This window comes from Schistocerca cancellata, chromosome 4, assembly GCF_023864275.1.
Source record: "Schistocerca cancellata isolate TAMUIC-IGC-003103 chromosome 4, iqSchCanc2.1, whole genome shotgun sequence".
NCBI lineage: Eukaryota > Metazoa > Arthropoda > Insecta > Orthoptera > Acrididae > Schistocerca > Schistocerca cancellata.
Genome location: NC_064629.1, coordinates 364,796,490 through 364,814,061, shown reverse-complemented (window position 1 = coordinate 364,814,061; position 17,572 = coordinate 364,796,490). Strand labels below are relative to the sequence as shown.

At 39.0% G+C, this 17,572-nt stretch overlaps 1 protein-coding gene across 4 annotated transcripts in view; it reads left to right on the top strand.

The window, feature by feature from the left end:
* LOC126183662 (metal cation symporter ZIP14-like) overlaps nucleotides 1-6,133 on the top strand; it is a 386,045-nt gene extending 379,912 nt beyond the window's left edge. For 2 of the 4 annotated variants that reach the window (XM_049925807.1, XM_049925809.1), the window contains exon 11: nucleotides 5,626-6,133. In XM_049925807.1, coding sequence (XP_049781764.1) covers nucleotides 5,626-5,778 — 153 coding nt within the window. In that variant the 3' untranslated portion in view covers nucleotides 5,779-6,133. The remainder of the gene's footprint in view (nucleotides 1-5,625) is intronic. The other 2 variants (XM_049925810.1, XM_049925811.1) reach the window with 1 other exon arrangement.
* Nucleotides 6,134-17,572: the final 11,439 nt, after the last annotated feature.

The following is a 17,572-nucleotide window of genomic DNA, read 5'->3' as shown; positions in this document are numbered from 1 at the left end:
TACCATTTGCATTATAGTCTGTTAATTCCTATCATGCGGCCATAATCATATCATAAATCGTTTTACATGAATCACAGGAGTAGATATGACAGCTCCACAAATGGGCATACTGCTCTGCTATGACTTTTATTACATCAGTGTAATTCTTATAACACACTTCTGTATATTAAAAGATGTTATTATTGTAAGTTGACTATCACAAAAGATGAATTCATAACTCATTATTGAATAAAATTATTTCTTCATTTTGTAATTTCTGATTTTATCAGAATTTCTTTGAAAAAAAAATACTTGCAGCAAAATATTCTTCTGTAAATGATGTAAAGTAAAAACAGTACAGATACTACTGGTATATAAAAGTATTCAGCAAACTTCAGAAGTAAATAGTACTTCTGGATGCTAATATGTTCACTTAAATTGTAAAAACATTTTTAAATAGTTTTTTCCCTTCAATTCCATTCAAAAATTCCTTTTCTCTTTCAACCCCTCAATGTATACTGCCAAGGGATTATGAGGTATTATTTCAGTGCAGCTCACACTGTGTTTGAATAAGAGTTCCTTTTACTTGAATATTTCTTGTGTTTGCTGTTATGCAGCCTGAACAACTTGTATGAAATGTTTACTGTTCAAATAATAATCCACTACAGCTGCTTTTTTATATTTTGCTTGCTGCTACTGGATCCAAGCAGCAGCTCATTCTCAAGCAGCACATAGGTACAGTCAAGCTATTGTCAGCATATTTATATAATTTCTGTTGCATTATAATTTTATATACAGAAGTACTCAATATATTATTTATTTCTAAATTCTGTTTGTTTGTTTAAGACGGTATTCAGGATTTTTGTCAAAAGTGTGTAGATTTCTGTTTCCTCCGAGTTGTTCACATAGCTTCCCTTTTTGGCTCTATAAAGAATGGAGATATTATTGCTTACATCCACTGTAAGTGTTGATTTTCTTGAAGATGCATATGAAATGTGGGGTGGTTGTTATAGCATTTGCTTAAATGTTGTTTGTATATTGTAGTAAATTTTTGTTCTGTTTGTCTGATGTAGAACATGTCACAGTCACTACGTTTAATTTTATATTTTCCTGATTGGTCATATTTTTAAGCTTTGTCTGTTCTGTGTATTACATTCATTCTTAGTTTGTTCTCTGTGCAGAAGCTAGATTAAATTAGATAAGATTAGTACTTGTTCCATAGATCATGAATACGACACTTCGTAATGATGTGGAATGTGTCAGGTTAATATAAGGTGTCTATACAAGATATTACATTAGACAAAATATTACATGACACTCAATATTTTTAATTTTATTTATTTATTTATTTTGTGGGGTTGGGAAATTACCCACTTACTATATCCAAAAATTCATCTAATGATCAATCTAATTTTAACATTAGTATTCTGAAATGTGTTACTTATTTTTTGAGAAATATTTCCCTTGTATGATAGTACAACAAAATTTTCTTTCTTCTTTCTTTTCACTTTTGCTAATATTATTAAATCATTTTCATTTGCATATTTGGCCCTAATTTGCTTTCCATTTATTTTATGGACTATGTCAGGATTGTAGCCATTAATTGCAGTTACAGTTTATGTTTACCCAACTCTGTCTTCATATTTTCTTTAGTAAGGGAAACTCTAATCACGCACCCCATCGAAGTGTGAAAAGATGCTGCTTTATGTGCTAGTGGGTGACATTTAATACATAACTTATCATAAGCACTAATCTCTCCATTCTCAATAGAGCCAAAAAAGGAAGCTAACATAAACATATTGGAGGAAATAGGAAACTACATGCATTTGGTAAAAAGTTCAAATAAGATCTTGAATGGACAAACAGAACATATAAATAAAAAAAATTAAGAACTTCAACAAAAAACTTATCAGTGACAGATAAAACAGAACAAAAGACAATCCAAAATTTCGCATATGATACAAATTAATTTCCATCAAAGATATAATATATAATGTAACAGCCATGCACAAATATAACAAAAAAGTAGATCAGATATGAAAAATAACATTTTAGATCTTATAAAGTAAGTAAAACTTAAAATAAAATCAGAAATTATACACGTATATGTACATACATATATTAAAAACAAAGATTCCACGACTTACCAAACAGGAAAGCACTGGTAGATAGGCACAATAAAAAACACACAAACACACACACAAAATTTCGAGCTTTTGCAACCCCCGGTTGCTTCGTCAGGAAAGAGGGAAGGAGAGGGAAAGATGAAAGGATGTGGGTTTTAAGGGAGAGGGTAAGGAGTCATTCCAATCCCAGGAGTGGAAAGACTTAACTTAGGGGGAAAAAAGGACAGGTATACACTTGCACACACACACACATATCCATCCACACATATACAGACACAAGCAGTCATATGTCTGCTTGTGTCTGTATATGTGTGGATGGATATGTGTGTGTGTGCGAGTGTATACCTGTCCTTTTTTCCTTCCGCTCCCGGGATTGGAATGACTCCTTACCCTCTCCCTTAAAACCCACATCCTTTCAGCTTTCCCTCTCCTTCCCTCTTTCCTGACGAAGCAACCGGGGGTTGCGAAAGCTCGAAATTTTGTGTGTGTGTATGTGTGTTTTTTATTGTGCCTATCTACCAGCGCTTTCCCGTTTGGTAAGTCATGGAATCTTTGTTTTTAATATATTTTTCCCATGTGGAATGTTTCTTTCTATTTTATTTATGTACATACATAGACATATATGCCGATTCTATCTAGGAATTGCTTGAAAATGAACAATCACCTGAAACTGGTAGCAGTAAATAACACATAGAAAAAGCAGCTGTAAAGGAAAATTATTACAACAATATTCATTTCTTTCTACATGTTTCTCAATGGAGAGCTCTACAGCTGTATTTATGGTGACTATGATAGTCACTGTTAGTTTGAAGAACTCCAGAGTTTCTCTCATCATCAGCACCCACTTGTAAATATATAGGGGAGGAACTGTAACCTACTGAATAGGAGTTTACAGTTGTACTAGAGTACAAGGGACAACTAAGAAAAGCAAAAAGATATATATGTTCAGTAAAATAGATAAAAAATCGATAAGAGCATGTAGTGGAACTATAGCTCAATTTTAAAAGAATAGTTGATCATGCACTGGTTAGATACATACCCAGTAGAGCAGTTCATAATGGGGTGAGTGGGATTCCATGGTATACAGTCATTGTAAAGAAACTTCTAAAGAAATAGAGACTACTGCATAATAGATGCAAAATAAAGTGTAGGGCTATAGATAAAAAGATGCTGAATGAAACACATTTGGCTGTCAAGAGAGCAATGTGTGAACCCTTCAATGACTACCATAGCAGAATACTGGCAAATGATCTTTCACAAAACTCGAAGAAGTTCTGGTAGTATTTAAAGGCTCTTGGTGGCATCAGAGTTAGTGTCTAGCTCCTAGCAAATGAGACAGGAACTGAAATTGAAGGTAGCAAAGCAAAAACTGAGATGCTTTAATCTGTTTTCATATTTTCCTTTAGAAAGGGAAACCAAGGAGAATTGCCTCAACTTAATGCTTATACCACTGAAAAGATGAGTGAGATCAGCTTTTGTGTCAGTGGCATTGAGAAACAGCTGAAATTGTTAAAACTGAACAAAGCTCTAGGTGTGATGGAATCCCTATCAGGTTCTATAATGAATTTGAGGCTGAGTTAGGCCCTCTTGTAACTATAATCTATTGTAGATCCTTTGAACAAAAATCTATGACCAGTAGTTGGAAGAAAGTACAGGTCACACCCATCTACAAGAAGGGTAGTGGAAGTGATCCACAAAACTGCCATCCAATATCTCTGACACCAATTTGTTGTAGAATTTTAGAACATATTCTGAGCTCAAAACATAATGAGGTATCTTGAACAGAATGACCTTCTCAATCCCAGTCAGCATGGATTCTAAAAACATCAGTCATGTGAAACCCAACTCACACTTTTCTCATTTCACATACTGAAAGCTTTGGATCAAGGCAGTCAGGTAGATGCAGTATTTCTTGATTTCCAAAAAGCATTTGACTCAGTACTACACTTGTACTTATTGTTAAAAGTATGATCATATGGGGTACCAAGTGAAATTTATGACTTGACTGATGACCTTTTGGCAGGAAGAACACAGAATGTTATGTTGGATGGAATTTCATAGTCAGATGTAGAGGTAACTTCGGGTGCACCCTAGTGAGATGTGATGGGACTCTTGCTGTTCACACTGTATATTAATGACCTTGCAGACAATATTCATATTAACCTCATAACTTTTACAGATGATGCAGTTATCTATAATGAAGTCCTGTCTGAAAGAAGCTGCATAAATATTCAGTCAGGTCTGGGTAAGATTTCGAAGTTGTAAAAAGATTGTCAACTTGCATTAAATGTTCAGAAATGCAAAACTGTCCACTTCGTAAAATGAAAAACTATAGTATCCTATGACTATAATATCAATGAGTCAGTTGGAACTCATACACTACTGAACTCATACGAGTACCTACATTTTGTAGGGATATGAAATGAAATGATCAAATAGGCTCAGTTGTGGGTAAAGCAGGTTGTATATTTTAGTTTATTGGTAGAATTCTGGGTAAGTGCAATCAGTCTACAAAGGAGATTGCTTACAAATCACTTGTGCAATCCATTCTAGAATGTTGCTGAAGTGTGTGGGACCCATACGAAATAGGACTAACAGGGGACATTGAATGTACACAGAGAAGAGCAGCACTAATGCTCATAGGTTGATTTGACTTACACGAGAGTGTTACAATGATGCTGAAGAAATTGAACTGGCAAGCCCTTGAAGATAGACATAAACTATCCCGAGAAAGTTTACTAACACAGTTTTCAAGAACTGGCTTTAAATGATGGCCATAGGAATATACTACAACCCCCTACATATTGCTCACATAGCATTCATGAGAATAAGATTAGAATAATTACAGCACACACAGATGCATTCATACACTCATTCTTCCTGTGCTCCATACATGAACGGAATGGGAAGAAACCCTAATATTTGGTACAATGGGATGTACCCTCTTCCATGCACTTTGCAGTTGTTTTCAAAGTATGGGTGTACATATAAATGTACATGTAGATGTAGATGCTCTTATGTAGGGTTGTCTTATGTAATTCAAGTAGCCCTTTCCAGCTATGTAAAATTTTTCATTAATATTTAATTGACCATTAATTTTATCCCAGAAAACCATGCCACAAGCTAAATGTGACATCAAGAATGTCATTCTAGTAGCTTCTGTGCTGCAAATCTCTTAAACGATTCTCAGAGCAAATCTCTGAAAAAGATTCATGAGTGAACATAACGTTCCATCGAACACCAGGTCAAGATCTTGGTTAACAGTTTATGTAGTTTCTTGAAAACTCCTCATTTGCAACTGCAGGCAACATGTTACATCTGGAACATACAACTCTTGTCTTAACAGTAGAAATGGTTATTAAGTCTGTAAAATTAACTTCTATACTTTGTCTTCAGATTACTTTTGTATTAAGCTCCCTTGTGTAAAGGTATAGTTACTTAGTGTCCTTAGAATTTTTAGCAAACTAATGCACATCTCTTCAACAAACATACAAGCATAACTTTTTTTAATTTGTTTTAGATTCCAGAAATGAATCATGTGGCAACAGAAGCAATGGATCGTGGGTGGAAGTCAGGATGTTTGGTGTTATTGCAGCAAAATATAGGTATTGGGATTGGTGTTGTAATACTATATGTTCTTGCACATTATCAAGAACATATCAATGTGCAGTAAATGATCTTCTGGGGAGATCATTCCTCAAAACTCATTGTACGCAGTAAATGATCTTCTGGGGAGATCATTCCTCAAAACTAATTGTACGTGTAATTACTCATGTTGTATAAAATATTGTGTATTGTCAACTCATATTTTTGTGATGTGTATTTTTTGAAGCCAAAGATTGTCTTTCTCATGTCCATATTTAATTGTAAGCAAGTGATAAGGTAATATTTTTGCTCAACAAATAACAGCACTTAAAAAGTTATTGCACATGAAATTAGCTGAAGTTTTCTGAGGTTAAAATGTTCCTAAAGATGCATTACTTAAGTGCTAATATTGTAGCATGAAGAAATTTCTGTATATAAATGTTGTTATTTCTAAATTTTACTTTAAATAAAAATGTAGCACTATATCTGTGATCTTAGCAACAGCACAATATAAGCTGATACTTGTTTCATTCCTCACATTTTATTTCTGTCCTTAATATTAAATTCTTCTTCCCCTCCTTTTTACTCTGTCAAGTAGTATACCAGATAGTAAGTTTCTACATTCAACTGTGGACTTGTTGAATTTAACTTGTGTTATGGTGGTCAATATTTATTCTTTGCACTGCCCGGTGATGGAGAATTATTTTAGGAAATGTACTATCAAATATTTTCTTATATGACTGCACCATCTGCTTTAATCTAAAATCCTGTATTCTAAATACCACATATTTTGTTGCTGTAATATGTTCACATTTTTCATTCACTCTCTTCTTGTCAGATGTTAAACAGGTCTCAAAAAGTGAATTCCTTAGCCTGGATTGCACCTTTTCTTTCTTTTTTTAATACCCAAAGTTTACTTGCCTACAGACAATCTATCATTTTACAAAGTGTCATTGGTGTATCTTTCTTAACCCATTTTTCACAAGTTCTCTTAATATTCTGTAATATACCTGAAACTTCCTAGTTTACAATCTACAGATGTAAGATGTAAGATGGTACACACCCTAATATCTCCCAGGCAGATATGGTAATATTTCACTTTGTTATTCATGATACCATCATTGCATGCAGTGAGGATCTTCTAATGTCAGCTTTATTCCCATGACAAAAAACAGAGTAGTGTTTCAGAATCAATGGCACTCACTCATATAAATCACCACTTTTTAAAAATCATCTCACTCTCACAGAGACTCAGAAATTACGAGGTAAACTTTCATTGATCTACTGTAGTGTTTGCCTTCATCTATGAAGACTTTACTAGGAAAAATGTACATTACAGAAATAAACCAGAGTTTCAATAAATTTTTCATATGAAAGTCAAGAAGATTGGTCAAATGCCATTCAGCTGTAGTAGTCAAATGTGATGAGCCATTCTTATTAATGTCAATTTTTTTTCCATTACAAACTGTCACCATATAAGATCTGTTACAGGACAGCTGAAAAAGTTGTGCCAAGCACAGAAATGGAAAATAATTGGTTTTCAGCCCACACACAGTCAGTGGATCTGTGTAGGTGGTGGATAGTCAGAAGCATCAGTGACAGGGTTTGTTGTATCAGTAAAAAAATTGTCAAGTAATTGTAGAGCTTTTTCCATGTACCGTACTGACTGCTGTTGTGTTAAGATCTTCCTTGAAGGCTGTCTACAGACTGAGCAAAACTACAGCAGATATTCAGTCCAAACTTGTGGCATGATGTGTGAAGACAGTCAGTGGCAGTGTAAATGTTCTACCACAAGCCATGTGCAGTGGGACGGAAATCTATTGTTTGTATACAGCTCATTTCCAACAATGTTACTAATGCTTTGAAAAGATGAGATTCACACTGCCACAACTGATCATTTATAATGTGGACTGGTACTCTAAACTGCATGATCCAACCCCAAAGAAAGTTCTTGGTGATGGTTGTTGCCGTTGCATCTTCCACCAGAAACACTTCCATTCAGCAAGAAAAGCCATCAGTTTACCATCAACCAGTAGCAATATTCTTGCGAAGGCAGTAATAAACATAATATTGATGGGTAAGTGATCAATTCACTGATTTGGCAGCACAAAAATACCTGGTGATGTTTTGATGTATCATGCCATTTTGGAGTTCTTGTTGATACCTGTCCAGTTGATTGTTCCTTTATTAGATGCATAGACAACTTCAATACTGGATATAAATGACAATGGAACAAGAAGATGACAGCCCAGTGAAATTCTTTTGTCATGAATGATTGCATCAAAGATATGGTAATGTCAAATTAAAACTCTACTTTGGAGCTTCCATTGTCTGTCATATGTGAGTGAATGAGTGAGCGAGTGCCTCTAAATCTGGTATCCCATCTTGAAATGGAGTTTGTTATCTGTGAATGTGCCTAATATCTGTAGAAAATTTTAATAGAATATCCAAGTAATGCAACTGATGTGGCAGCGGAGTGTCGTAGGACCATTGCTATTCACAATATACGTAATTGACCTTGTGGATAACATCAGAAGTTCACTGAGACTTTTTGCAGATGATGCTGTGGTATATCGAGAGGTTGTAACAATGGAAAACTGTACTGAAATGCAGGAGGATCTGCTGCGAATTGACGAATGGTGCAGGGAATGGCAATCGAATCTCAATGTAGACAAGTGTAATGTGCTGTGAATACATAGAAAGAAAGCTCCCTTATCATTTAGCTACAATATAGGTCAGCAACTGGAAGTAGTTAATTCCATAAATTATCTGGGACTAGGCATTAGGAGTGATTTAAAATGGAACGGTTATATAAAGTTGATCATCGGTAAAGCAGATGCCAGACTGAGATTCATTCGAAGAATTCTAAGGAAATGCAATCCTAAAACAAAGGAAGTAGGTTACAGTACACTTGTTTGCCCACTGCTCGAATACTGCTCACCAGTGTGGGATCTGTACCAGATAGGGTTGATAGAAGAGAGAGAGAAGATCCAATGAAGAGCAGCGCGCTTCATTACAGGATCATTTAGTAATCGCGAATGCGTTATGGAGATGATAGATAAACTCCAGTGAAGACTTTGCAGGAGAGACTCTCAGTAGCTCGGTACGGGCTTTTGTTGAAGTTTCGAGAATGTACCTTCACCTAGGAGTCAAGCAGTATATTGCTCCCTTCTACGTATATCTCACGAGGAGACCATGAGGATAAAATCAGAGAGATTAGAGCCCACACAGAGACATACCGACAATCTTTCTTTCCATGAACAATACGAGACTGGAATAGAAGGGAGAACCGATAGAGGTACTCAAGGTACCCTCCGCCACACACCGTCAGGTGGCTTGCAGAGTATAGATGTAGAATGCCTGATCCAGATTTTGTTGGTCCATAATTTGTGAGGAGTGTGATGTGGCATCCTTCCAACATATACCAGAACTTTTTCACCACAACATATGCAGCATACAGCTCATGGTGGTAACTGGGCCAGCATATTTTTGCTGGTGACAACTCTTGGTTAGTAAATTCTGATAACTGTTAGTGCAACTGATGCATTCGTATACCACTGCTCGCAAAGCCATTGCAGGTGCATCTGCCACCCATGATATAGGTGCATATGGTAACAGTTGTGTCTAGAGTGCAAGCTCTGCCATGATATAGTTCACTTTACTAAAAACACTCTGTATTTTCTTCTGTCTATTGTAATTGTCTTACAGCTTATGAGTGCCTCTGAGAAATGTGTGAAGTGGTGTCACCAAATCACAATTATAGATGACATGTCAATAAAAACTTGGTAAACATAAAAAGTATCATATTTTATACAATAAATTTGATATCATTACATTATGCAGGGTGTCATCAGTTACTGCAGTTCTTGCTAATGCTTCCAGACAGTGGAGCAATACGGATAGCATACAATCTCTAAACTCCCATCGCTGTATCATGATACTATAGTTGAAGTCATGAACAATGGCGGTCAAGTTTAAGCTTGTTGTGTGCACCTATGCCACATATACTCTGACAGCCAATAAGTGTTCAGTATGTTCTGAGGGCTCTGCTGTGAATGCCCTAACTAATGCGACCATTGAACATGATTGTAACAAGTTGTTTAGTGACTTTCGATTCCATTTGCTGTGAGTTGTCATCACTGGTAGTGATGGTAATTGATAAATTCTGCATAAGTAAGTGAGAGACATAATTTGTAGGATATACACTTTCTCCAAGTGTAAAGTGTGCGAATGCACGTACCACAACTGTTGTTTGGAATCATCAACAATGCATGCGCAAACTGACATCATTCTTGGATTGGACTATAGTACATGTGAGTGAGAGTGCAGTGAGTGTGGTGTCACTATACATGTGTACTTAAATCAACCACAAACTGTATTAGCATGGGCCAGCCTATAGAGGCCACCTGTAGGAAGTGTGGACACGGCATGGTCTCAGCCGAGCTGTATACCAGCAGACTGTGCCACTACACGAGCAGAGCAGTGCTGGCTCACACTCACTATGTTCTCTTAGTTTGTATTTCTCATGTCAGTTGTTCTGTGTATTGCTTATGTTGCACCCTCTGTATGATTCCTTTTTCTTGTTATGTGTTGAGTCACAAGAGGCTTATTTCTGTTATTGTTCAGAGGTTTATTGATAAAGCCATATGTGTGTTGCTTGGATTGGTCATGACTGACAAGTTTGTAATGGTTTCTGCATGTGCATTCTTTAAGTACAGTTTCATCAGCTTTAGTCATTACAGACACTGTGATACTGGCCTAGATTGAACAGCTTACTTTGGCAGCGACCACTTTGTTGGCTTCATTAACAAACAGAGTACCATTCACTGGTCTATCCATCAACTTTTACTCTGTCTGAAGATTCAGTGGAGGATTGGAAAGCTTATGAAAAAAGACTCAGACAGCATTTTTTGGCTTTCAATGCAAGAGACTCAAATTTGTACAAAGCCTTGTGCCTCTTGTGGCTTCCACCTAAGTTGTATCAGTTACTATTTCAGCTCACCCCTTTACAAGAAATGTCAGCTCTTAATTTTGATCACATGTGCAGTTTATTGTCCAACTTCCATTGCAAACAAATGCCTGTCATAGTGGCACAAATTGAATTCTACCAATGCTGCAGGAAGCTAAACCGGTCATACAGGGCCTGGGCAGTTTCGTTACACAAACTTAGCCATAGGTCTCAATTCATTACTGACGCCCGTAATGATGTTTATGCAGACTCTATGGTGCACGATGCAGTTATCTGGTTAGCTCCGAACAAGGAAGAGTACCAGAAGGCATTACTCTGTGAAAACCCCCAATTGGAAGAAATTTTACAAATAGCACTATCTTTTGAGGTTTCTTGGGCAGTGGGTAATCAGATTGAAGCATAAGGTGATGTGGCAGTACTATCACAGGATGTGCCCAATAGGACAACAGATAACTTGCAAAGGAAGCGGCAATGGCAGTGGTAAACGTGCGGGCCCAATGCCGAGCAGACTAAGGGAGGCCCAAGTAGCCATTACCACCACAGTGTCAGTGTCAGCATTCTATGTTTCTGTATTGTCCAGCATGAATGTTTGGTGTGTCCTAAGTGCTGGGTTACTTGTAATGCTTGCCAGAAGAAAGGTCACATTGCTTCCATGTCTCATTGCCGAAGGTTGCTCATGATATGGACATGGATATCAACTGTGTGACTCCAAGGCTTGTGACCTCTCTCAAGTTGTTTATCAAGTTAAGTGGTTTTTGCCAATTGCTGAGGCCACAGGTTGACACAGGTGCTGCAGTGATGTTATTGAATTCTTAAACCTATGTGAGGTTAGGCCCGCTGCTGTTGACACTGTGACATCGATGCTGGTCAGTTATAACAAACAGAACATTGCACTGTTGGGACAAATTATGACAAGTCAGGGGTTCATTCTATTACATTTTTGGTGGTTGCTGATGCTGGTGTTGAGAACTTGGTTGGGAGGGTGTATTTCAGGCAGTTGGATTTTCTGTCATTGATGCAGTTCACCTAGTGCCCGCTGCTCATATTTCTGTGAAAATCCACAGCTTGCCCTTGTTTTTGTCATTTGCATCTTACTCCTGTCATCCTGAAAGATCAAGTGAAAGCAAAATTGGACAGACTTCAATCTCTGGGGATGGTGCAACCTGTTATGGCTGGTCAATGGTTGTCTCTGTTGGATGTAGTTCAGAATCCATGGAGGAAATTTTGTCCCATGTGGCAAGTTCAGTACTACTGTCAACGTGCAGGCGATCATGGATACATATCCTCTCCCATGCCAGAAGGAACTGTTGGCAAAAATATCAGGTTGCCAATACTTCTCCAAAGTTGATTGGTCTGAAGCATATCTGCAGGTTCTGTGGATAGAGAACTTCAACAAATATTGGTTTTGAATACTAGTTTTGGTCTCTTTCAATATTTGGGCCTTTGTTTTGGTGTGACTAGTGACACTGCTATTTTCAAATGAATTTTAGAGCAAATGACTATGCCTGTCCCAGGGTGCAGTCATTATCTGGATGATGATGATGTCACAGGCTCCTCCACAGCTGATCACTTGAGAAATTTATACACTTTGTGTTCTGTCTTACTGTCTGCAGGCTTATCATAAAACCTCGTGAAATCTCAGTTTTCAACCTTGTTTTGTTTATTTGGGGTTCGAGGTCTGTTACATCTCTGCCTCACCCCTTTCCCCTGAAGAGGCTTCAGGCCTTCCTAGGGAAGATAGCCTTCTAACATAAATTCCTGCCAGGGGTGGCCACATTGACCTGCCCATTGCATACAATGTTATGCAAGAACATACCTTTTCGCTGGAGCCTGAATTGATAACATGCTTCTCAAATGTTGAAATCGAAACTACTCTCAGCAGCTTGCTTAGCTCCATACTCTCCGGACCAGCACATTGTTTTGGTGACTGACACCTCACATTACGGCCTCTGTGTGGTCCTAGCACACTGATATGCCATGACTCTGATTGACCTATTGCTTTCACCTCTAAATCTCCCACTACAGCGCAGCTGCATTATTCTCAGGTGGAAAAAGAGGTTCTTGGAGGTTCTTGCCATACTCAATGTGCTCCAGTTTTTTTTTTTTTTTTTTTTTTTTTTTTTTTTTTTGTATATGGCTGCAAGTTTAACTTTATTGCTGACCATAAACCGTTGGTTTCCTTGTTTAATCCTCACACTTCCTCGCCTGACAAGGTAGTGCACCGCCTACAATACTGAGCACTGTTCTGGTCTCACTAACATCCATTTCCAACCTACGTCTAAACATGCCAATGTGGGTGCCTTGTCCCGCCTTCCTGTGGGTCCTAACCCTGACTTTGATCATGAAGAATTTCTTTGCTTTCATCTTGATATTGAAATGCAGGCTCTAGTTGAGGACTTCTCAATCATGAACTCTCACATAGCAGCTGCCATTGCTGCCAACCCAGTTCTTCACCAGGTGGTTCCGCTTGTTCAACAGGGTTGGCCATATAAACCACCAGATCAGGCTTCGGACCCCCTGTGCAACTGTTTTTCCTTACGGTATCGCCTCTGTTTTTGACAGTGTTTTGCTGTTGTCCATAGAAGATGTCTGTTCCAGATTAGTCATTCACACATCTACATCTACATCTACATATATACTCTGCTAGCCACCAAGTGGTGTGTGGCGGAGGGCACATTTCACCCCAAAGTCACATTTCCCCCCTTCTGTTCCACTCGCGGATCACGCGAGGGAAAAATGACTGTCTGAATGCCTCAGTACGAGCTCTTATTTCCCTTATCTTTGAACGGTGATCATTACGTGATTTGAAAGTTGGTGATAATAATATATACCCTACATCCTCGGCAAAGATTGGATTTTGGAATTTAGTGAGCAGCTCCTTCTGTTTAGTGCTTCATCTATCTGCAAGTGTGTCTACTTCAAACTTTCTATGAGATTTGTAACGCTCTCGCAATGGTTAAATGTACCAGTCACAAATCTTGCCGCTCTTCTTTGGACCTTCTCAATCTCTTGAATCAGACCCAACTGGTAATGGTCCCATACAGACGAACAGTACTCTAAGACTGGACGAACTAACGTATTGTAAGCTATTTCCTTTGTTGAAGGACTGCATCGCTTCAGGATTCTACCAATAAACCACAATCTAGAGTTCACCTTACCCGTTACTTGTGTAATCTGATCATTCCATTTGAGATCATTTCGAACAGTCACACCCAGATACGTGACTGATGTTACCGCTTCCAAAGACCGATCATTTATTTTGTACTCATACATTAATGGGGATTTTCACCTTGTTATACGCAGTAGGTTGCACTTACTAATATTGAGAGATAACTGCCAGTCATTACACTACGTATTTATTTTCTGCAAATCCTTATTGATTTGTTCACAACATTTGTGTGATACTACTTTCCTGTAGACTACAGCATCATTGGCAAAACAGTCTAAGGCCGCTGTCAATACCGTCAACCAGATCGTTTATGTAAATTGTAAATAGCAGAGGACCTATTACATTGCCCTGGGGCACACCTGAAGTTACTCTTGTTTCTGTTGAACTTACCCCGTTCAGGACGACATACTGCTCCCTGTCTGTTAGAAAATTTTCTATCCAACCACATATGTCATTGGACAGACCGTAAGCGCACACTGTTTGTAGCAAGCAATAGAGCGGAACTGAGTCGAACGCTTTTCTAAAGTCGAGAAATATGGCATCAACCTGGGAGCCGGTATCTAGAGCCTGTTGTATATCATGCACAAAGAGGGCCAGCTGTGTCTCGCATGACTGCTGTTTCCTAAAACCGTGCTGGTTTCTGCAGATGAACACCATGTTACAGAGCTTAGTTCTACATCTTCTCCACCACAGCCATTGAGGATTTTCAAGCACTAAACTGTTATCTAGGACACACGTTTTTGGCTATGGATGGTGGCAAAATTGTCTATTTTGTCGTGGACTGTGAGCAGTGTGCCTGACAACAGGCGGCTCCCAGGGTGTCTCTGCCCCTCTGGCCCACTCCATGCCAGCCATGGGAACTAAATTGCAAGGTGGAATGACTAGTGTGTATGTTCAAGTCCCAAATGAAAAAGTTTGTTGTGGATACTTCACCAGATGACCCCTTCTCCGTTTTCTGAGCACCTATCACCTCACGCCTTTGGGGGAAGCAAAGCCCACCTGAGATGCTTTACAGCCAGTACCCACACATGCTCCTCCACCTTCTGTGGCCTGCACCTGCCACGGTCAGGTTCATCTGGCCGCTTTGCATCAGGATTGCCAGCATGGGCACAAGTGTTTGGTCGCTAGCCCAAAAGGATACTGGCCTCTGCATCTGTTGCCAGGGACATTGTCTTCACGGTGTCCTACAGCCACCAGCCTGGTGGCAGGCCACTTTGATCAGTCGCATCCCCACTCACCCCCGGAAGCTACTGGTTTGCGGGTGCAGCCCTGTCACTGCAGCCTATCCCATGACCCTCTGCCTTGAGCCCTTTGTCACCTGCTGTGGAGGTGCCCCAGTCCCATTGGCTGCTCCTCCACATGCAACACCCTGGAGTTCCAGCTCCCTGGCACAGGGCGCTGGTTCATCTCTCGCCTCGTGTCCGTTGCTGCAGCCTGCTGTTCGAGTCAGGCCACCTCTACCCGCCCCTTCGCCATCATCACTTCAGCCCTTGTCACTGGTGGATCGAGCACATCTCCTGTGCACTGGGAAATACCTGCTGAAGATGACACAGAGATGGCGTTAGCACCCTCCTCTCCGGTGCTGTAATTGGGAAACGCACAGGCCCATCGCCTCCACACCTACTAGTCCTACGCTCCAGTGCCCACCTGGCACATTGTCCCGTCCCACCGGCAGTGCTGGCTGTTGCCGCTCCAGTTCCGATAACTGTGTCTTTCACAGGCAGCAAGCATCTCCTCCATTTTCTGTGTGCCTTCTTCGCATGAGGAAGAAGTGTGCTGTAGCCTGCTACTAATGCACGTGAGTGTGAATGCACCAAGTGCAATGTCACCGAGCATGTGTACTTACATCAACTACCAGCTGTATCAGTGCAGGCCAGCCACTAGAGGCCACCTGGAGGAAGAGTGCATGTGATGTGCTCTCCGCTGTGCCTTCTACTGCCAACTTGTACCTATACTCGAACAGGGCAGCCCTGACTCACTCTTACTATGTTCTCTTAGTTTGCACTGCTCGCATCAGTTGTTCTGTGTATTGTTTATGTTGCATCATCTGTATGATCCTTTTGTCTTGTTACATGTGGAGTTACGAGAGGCTTATTTCCGTTATTGTTCAGAAGTTTATCAATGAAGTCATATTTTGTTACTTGGATTGGTTTTATATATTACTTGGTTACTACACGCATATTCTTAACAGTTCCTTGAGTCTTTTTTGTACCTTATTGTCATGACCAGTTGACCAACACATGCTCAACAGCATTGTATTTGATCATAAGTGAAAATTAAGCTAGAGTGTGCTGAACCTCTGTGGCCATGTTTTGCAGTGAGAAGTGACTATGTAGCTGTATTTTTTGTCTACTGAGATTTTAGTTGGGCAAACCATGATACTACAATCTTTTGTCACTATGGATCATGGCTTCATAGCTTTAAGACTGAATATAAGGTTTCTTCTGGTTTGAAGCTTCTGGATTTTCTGAATATAGCATGTCTATCATAGCAAATGTTGAGAATGTATTTTACATGGTGCAGTAGCTGCAAGTAATTATGTATGACACAGATGCTGTGAAAGCTCATTTTGATACAAGTCTCTGTATCAACAACATGTTGTGAAATATATAGTTTATTGTCTGTAATACTGTCACTGCATATCTGTCAGATTACTTGCAAGCTGTAACTGTTATCATAGTCTCCTATGAGAAAAGTTATAGTAGTAAATCATGACACAATTGTATGATTAACTTTGTTATGATCAGGTTTGATCTTGGACCATTATCACAGTGAGCAAGTGATAGTGGTCTATGATCAAAACTAACCATAACAATTTATACAATAAGGTTATTTATTTATTTTTGACACAGTCACTTATTTATGACACAGTTATGGCCAGTTTTGGTCTATAATGGCATCTTCAGATACTACAACAGAGGAAAGAAAAGGTTATATTGAGACCTGAAACAAGTACAAATATTTTCACCATGTATACTTGTGAGCTAAGTGCTATTAACATACATATGGTTCAGACCTATGGATGACCTTTGCTGAACAAATGTTCATGTGTTGTCAACTAAACATAATATCAGAAATCGTGGACTTATATACATACAACTAAGTGTACTTTTCCTTCCCTACTCTGTACTAGATGTACACATCCTCTACAAGCCAACCTTCACCCATGAAAATCATAAAATATGATAAATACTGTAATAATATTTCAATCACTTATTCATAAAATATGGAAGTAGAATACAGGTTGTTAAAACAGCAAAGCCTTTTTAAAACAGAATGAGGTGTTAACAATAAAAGAAGCAGAGTAGCAGTCCATATGGTATGTATTTCCAATGCCTGACAGAGTTGCACTTCAGGCTGCAGGATGTTTATGCCACCGCACATAAACTTAGAAGAGAAGACATGGAATGGATGACTGGGGCAGTTCCCTGTTGCAGTTCACTTGAAGGTTTTTGCATTAGCGGGGTAGATATTAAGAAGTGTAGGCATGACTCGGATGGTGTCACACAGCACTCATTCATAGGGAGGCCTCATCATAAGCTCGAGCATGCGATTACAAAATCAAGTGAAATTTATAATGAATGTGGCAGTACAAGCCTGCTAATCAGTATGACATCATACCCCCTCTGGCCTGGATGCATGCACTGATTCTGTTGGGATGGGAGTCATAAAACTGTTGTATCCTCTCCTGAGGCAAGCTGGTCCACAACTCTTGTAATTAGTCCCTTATTATGGATACTCGCA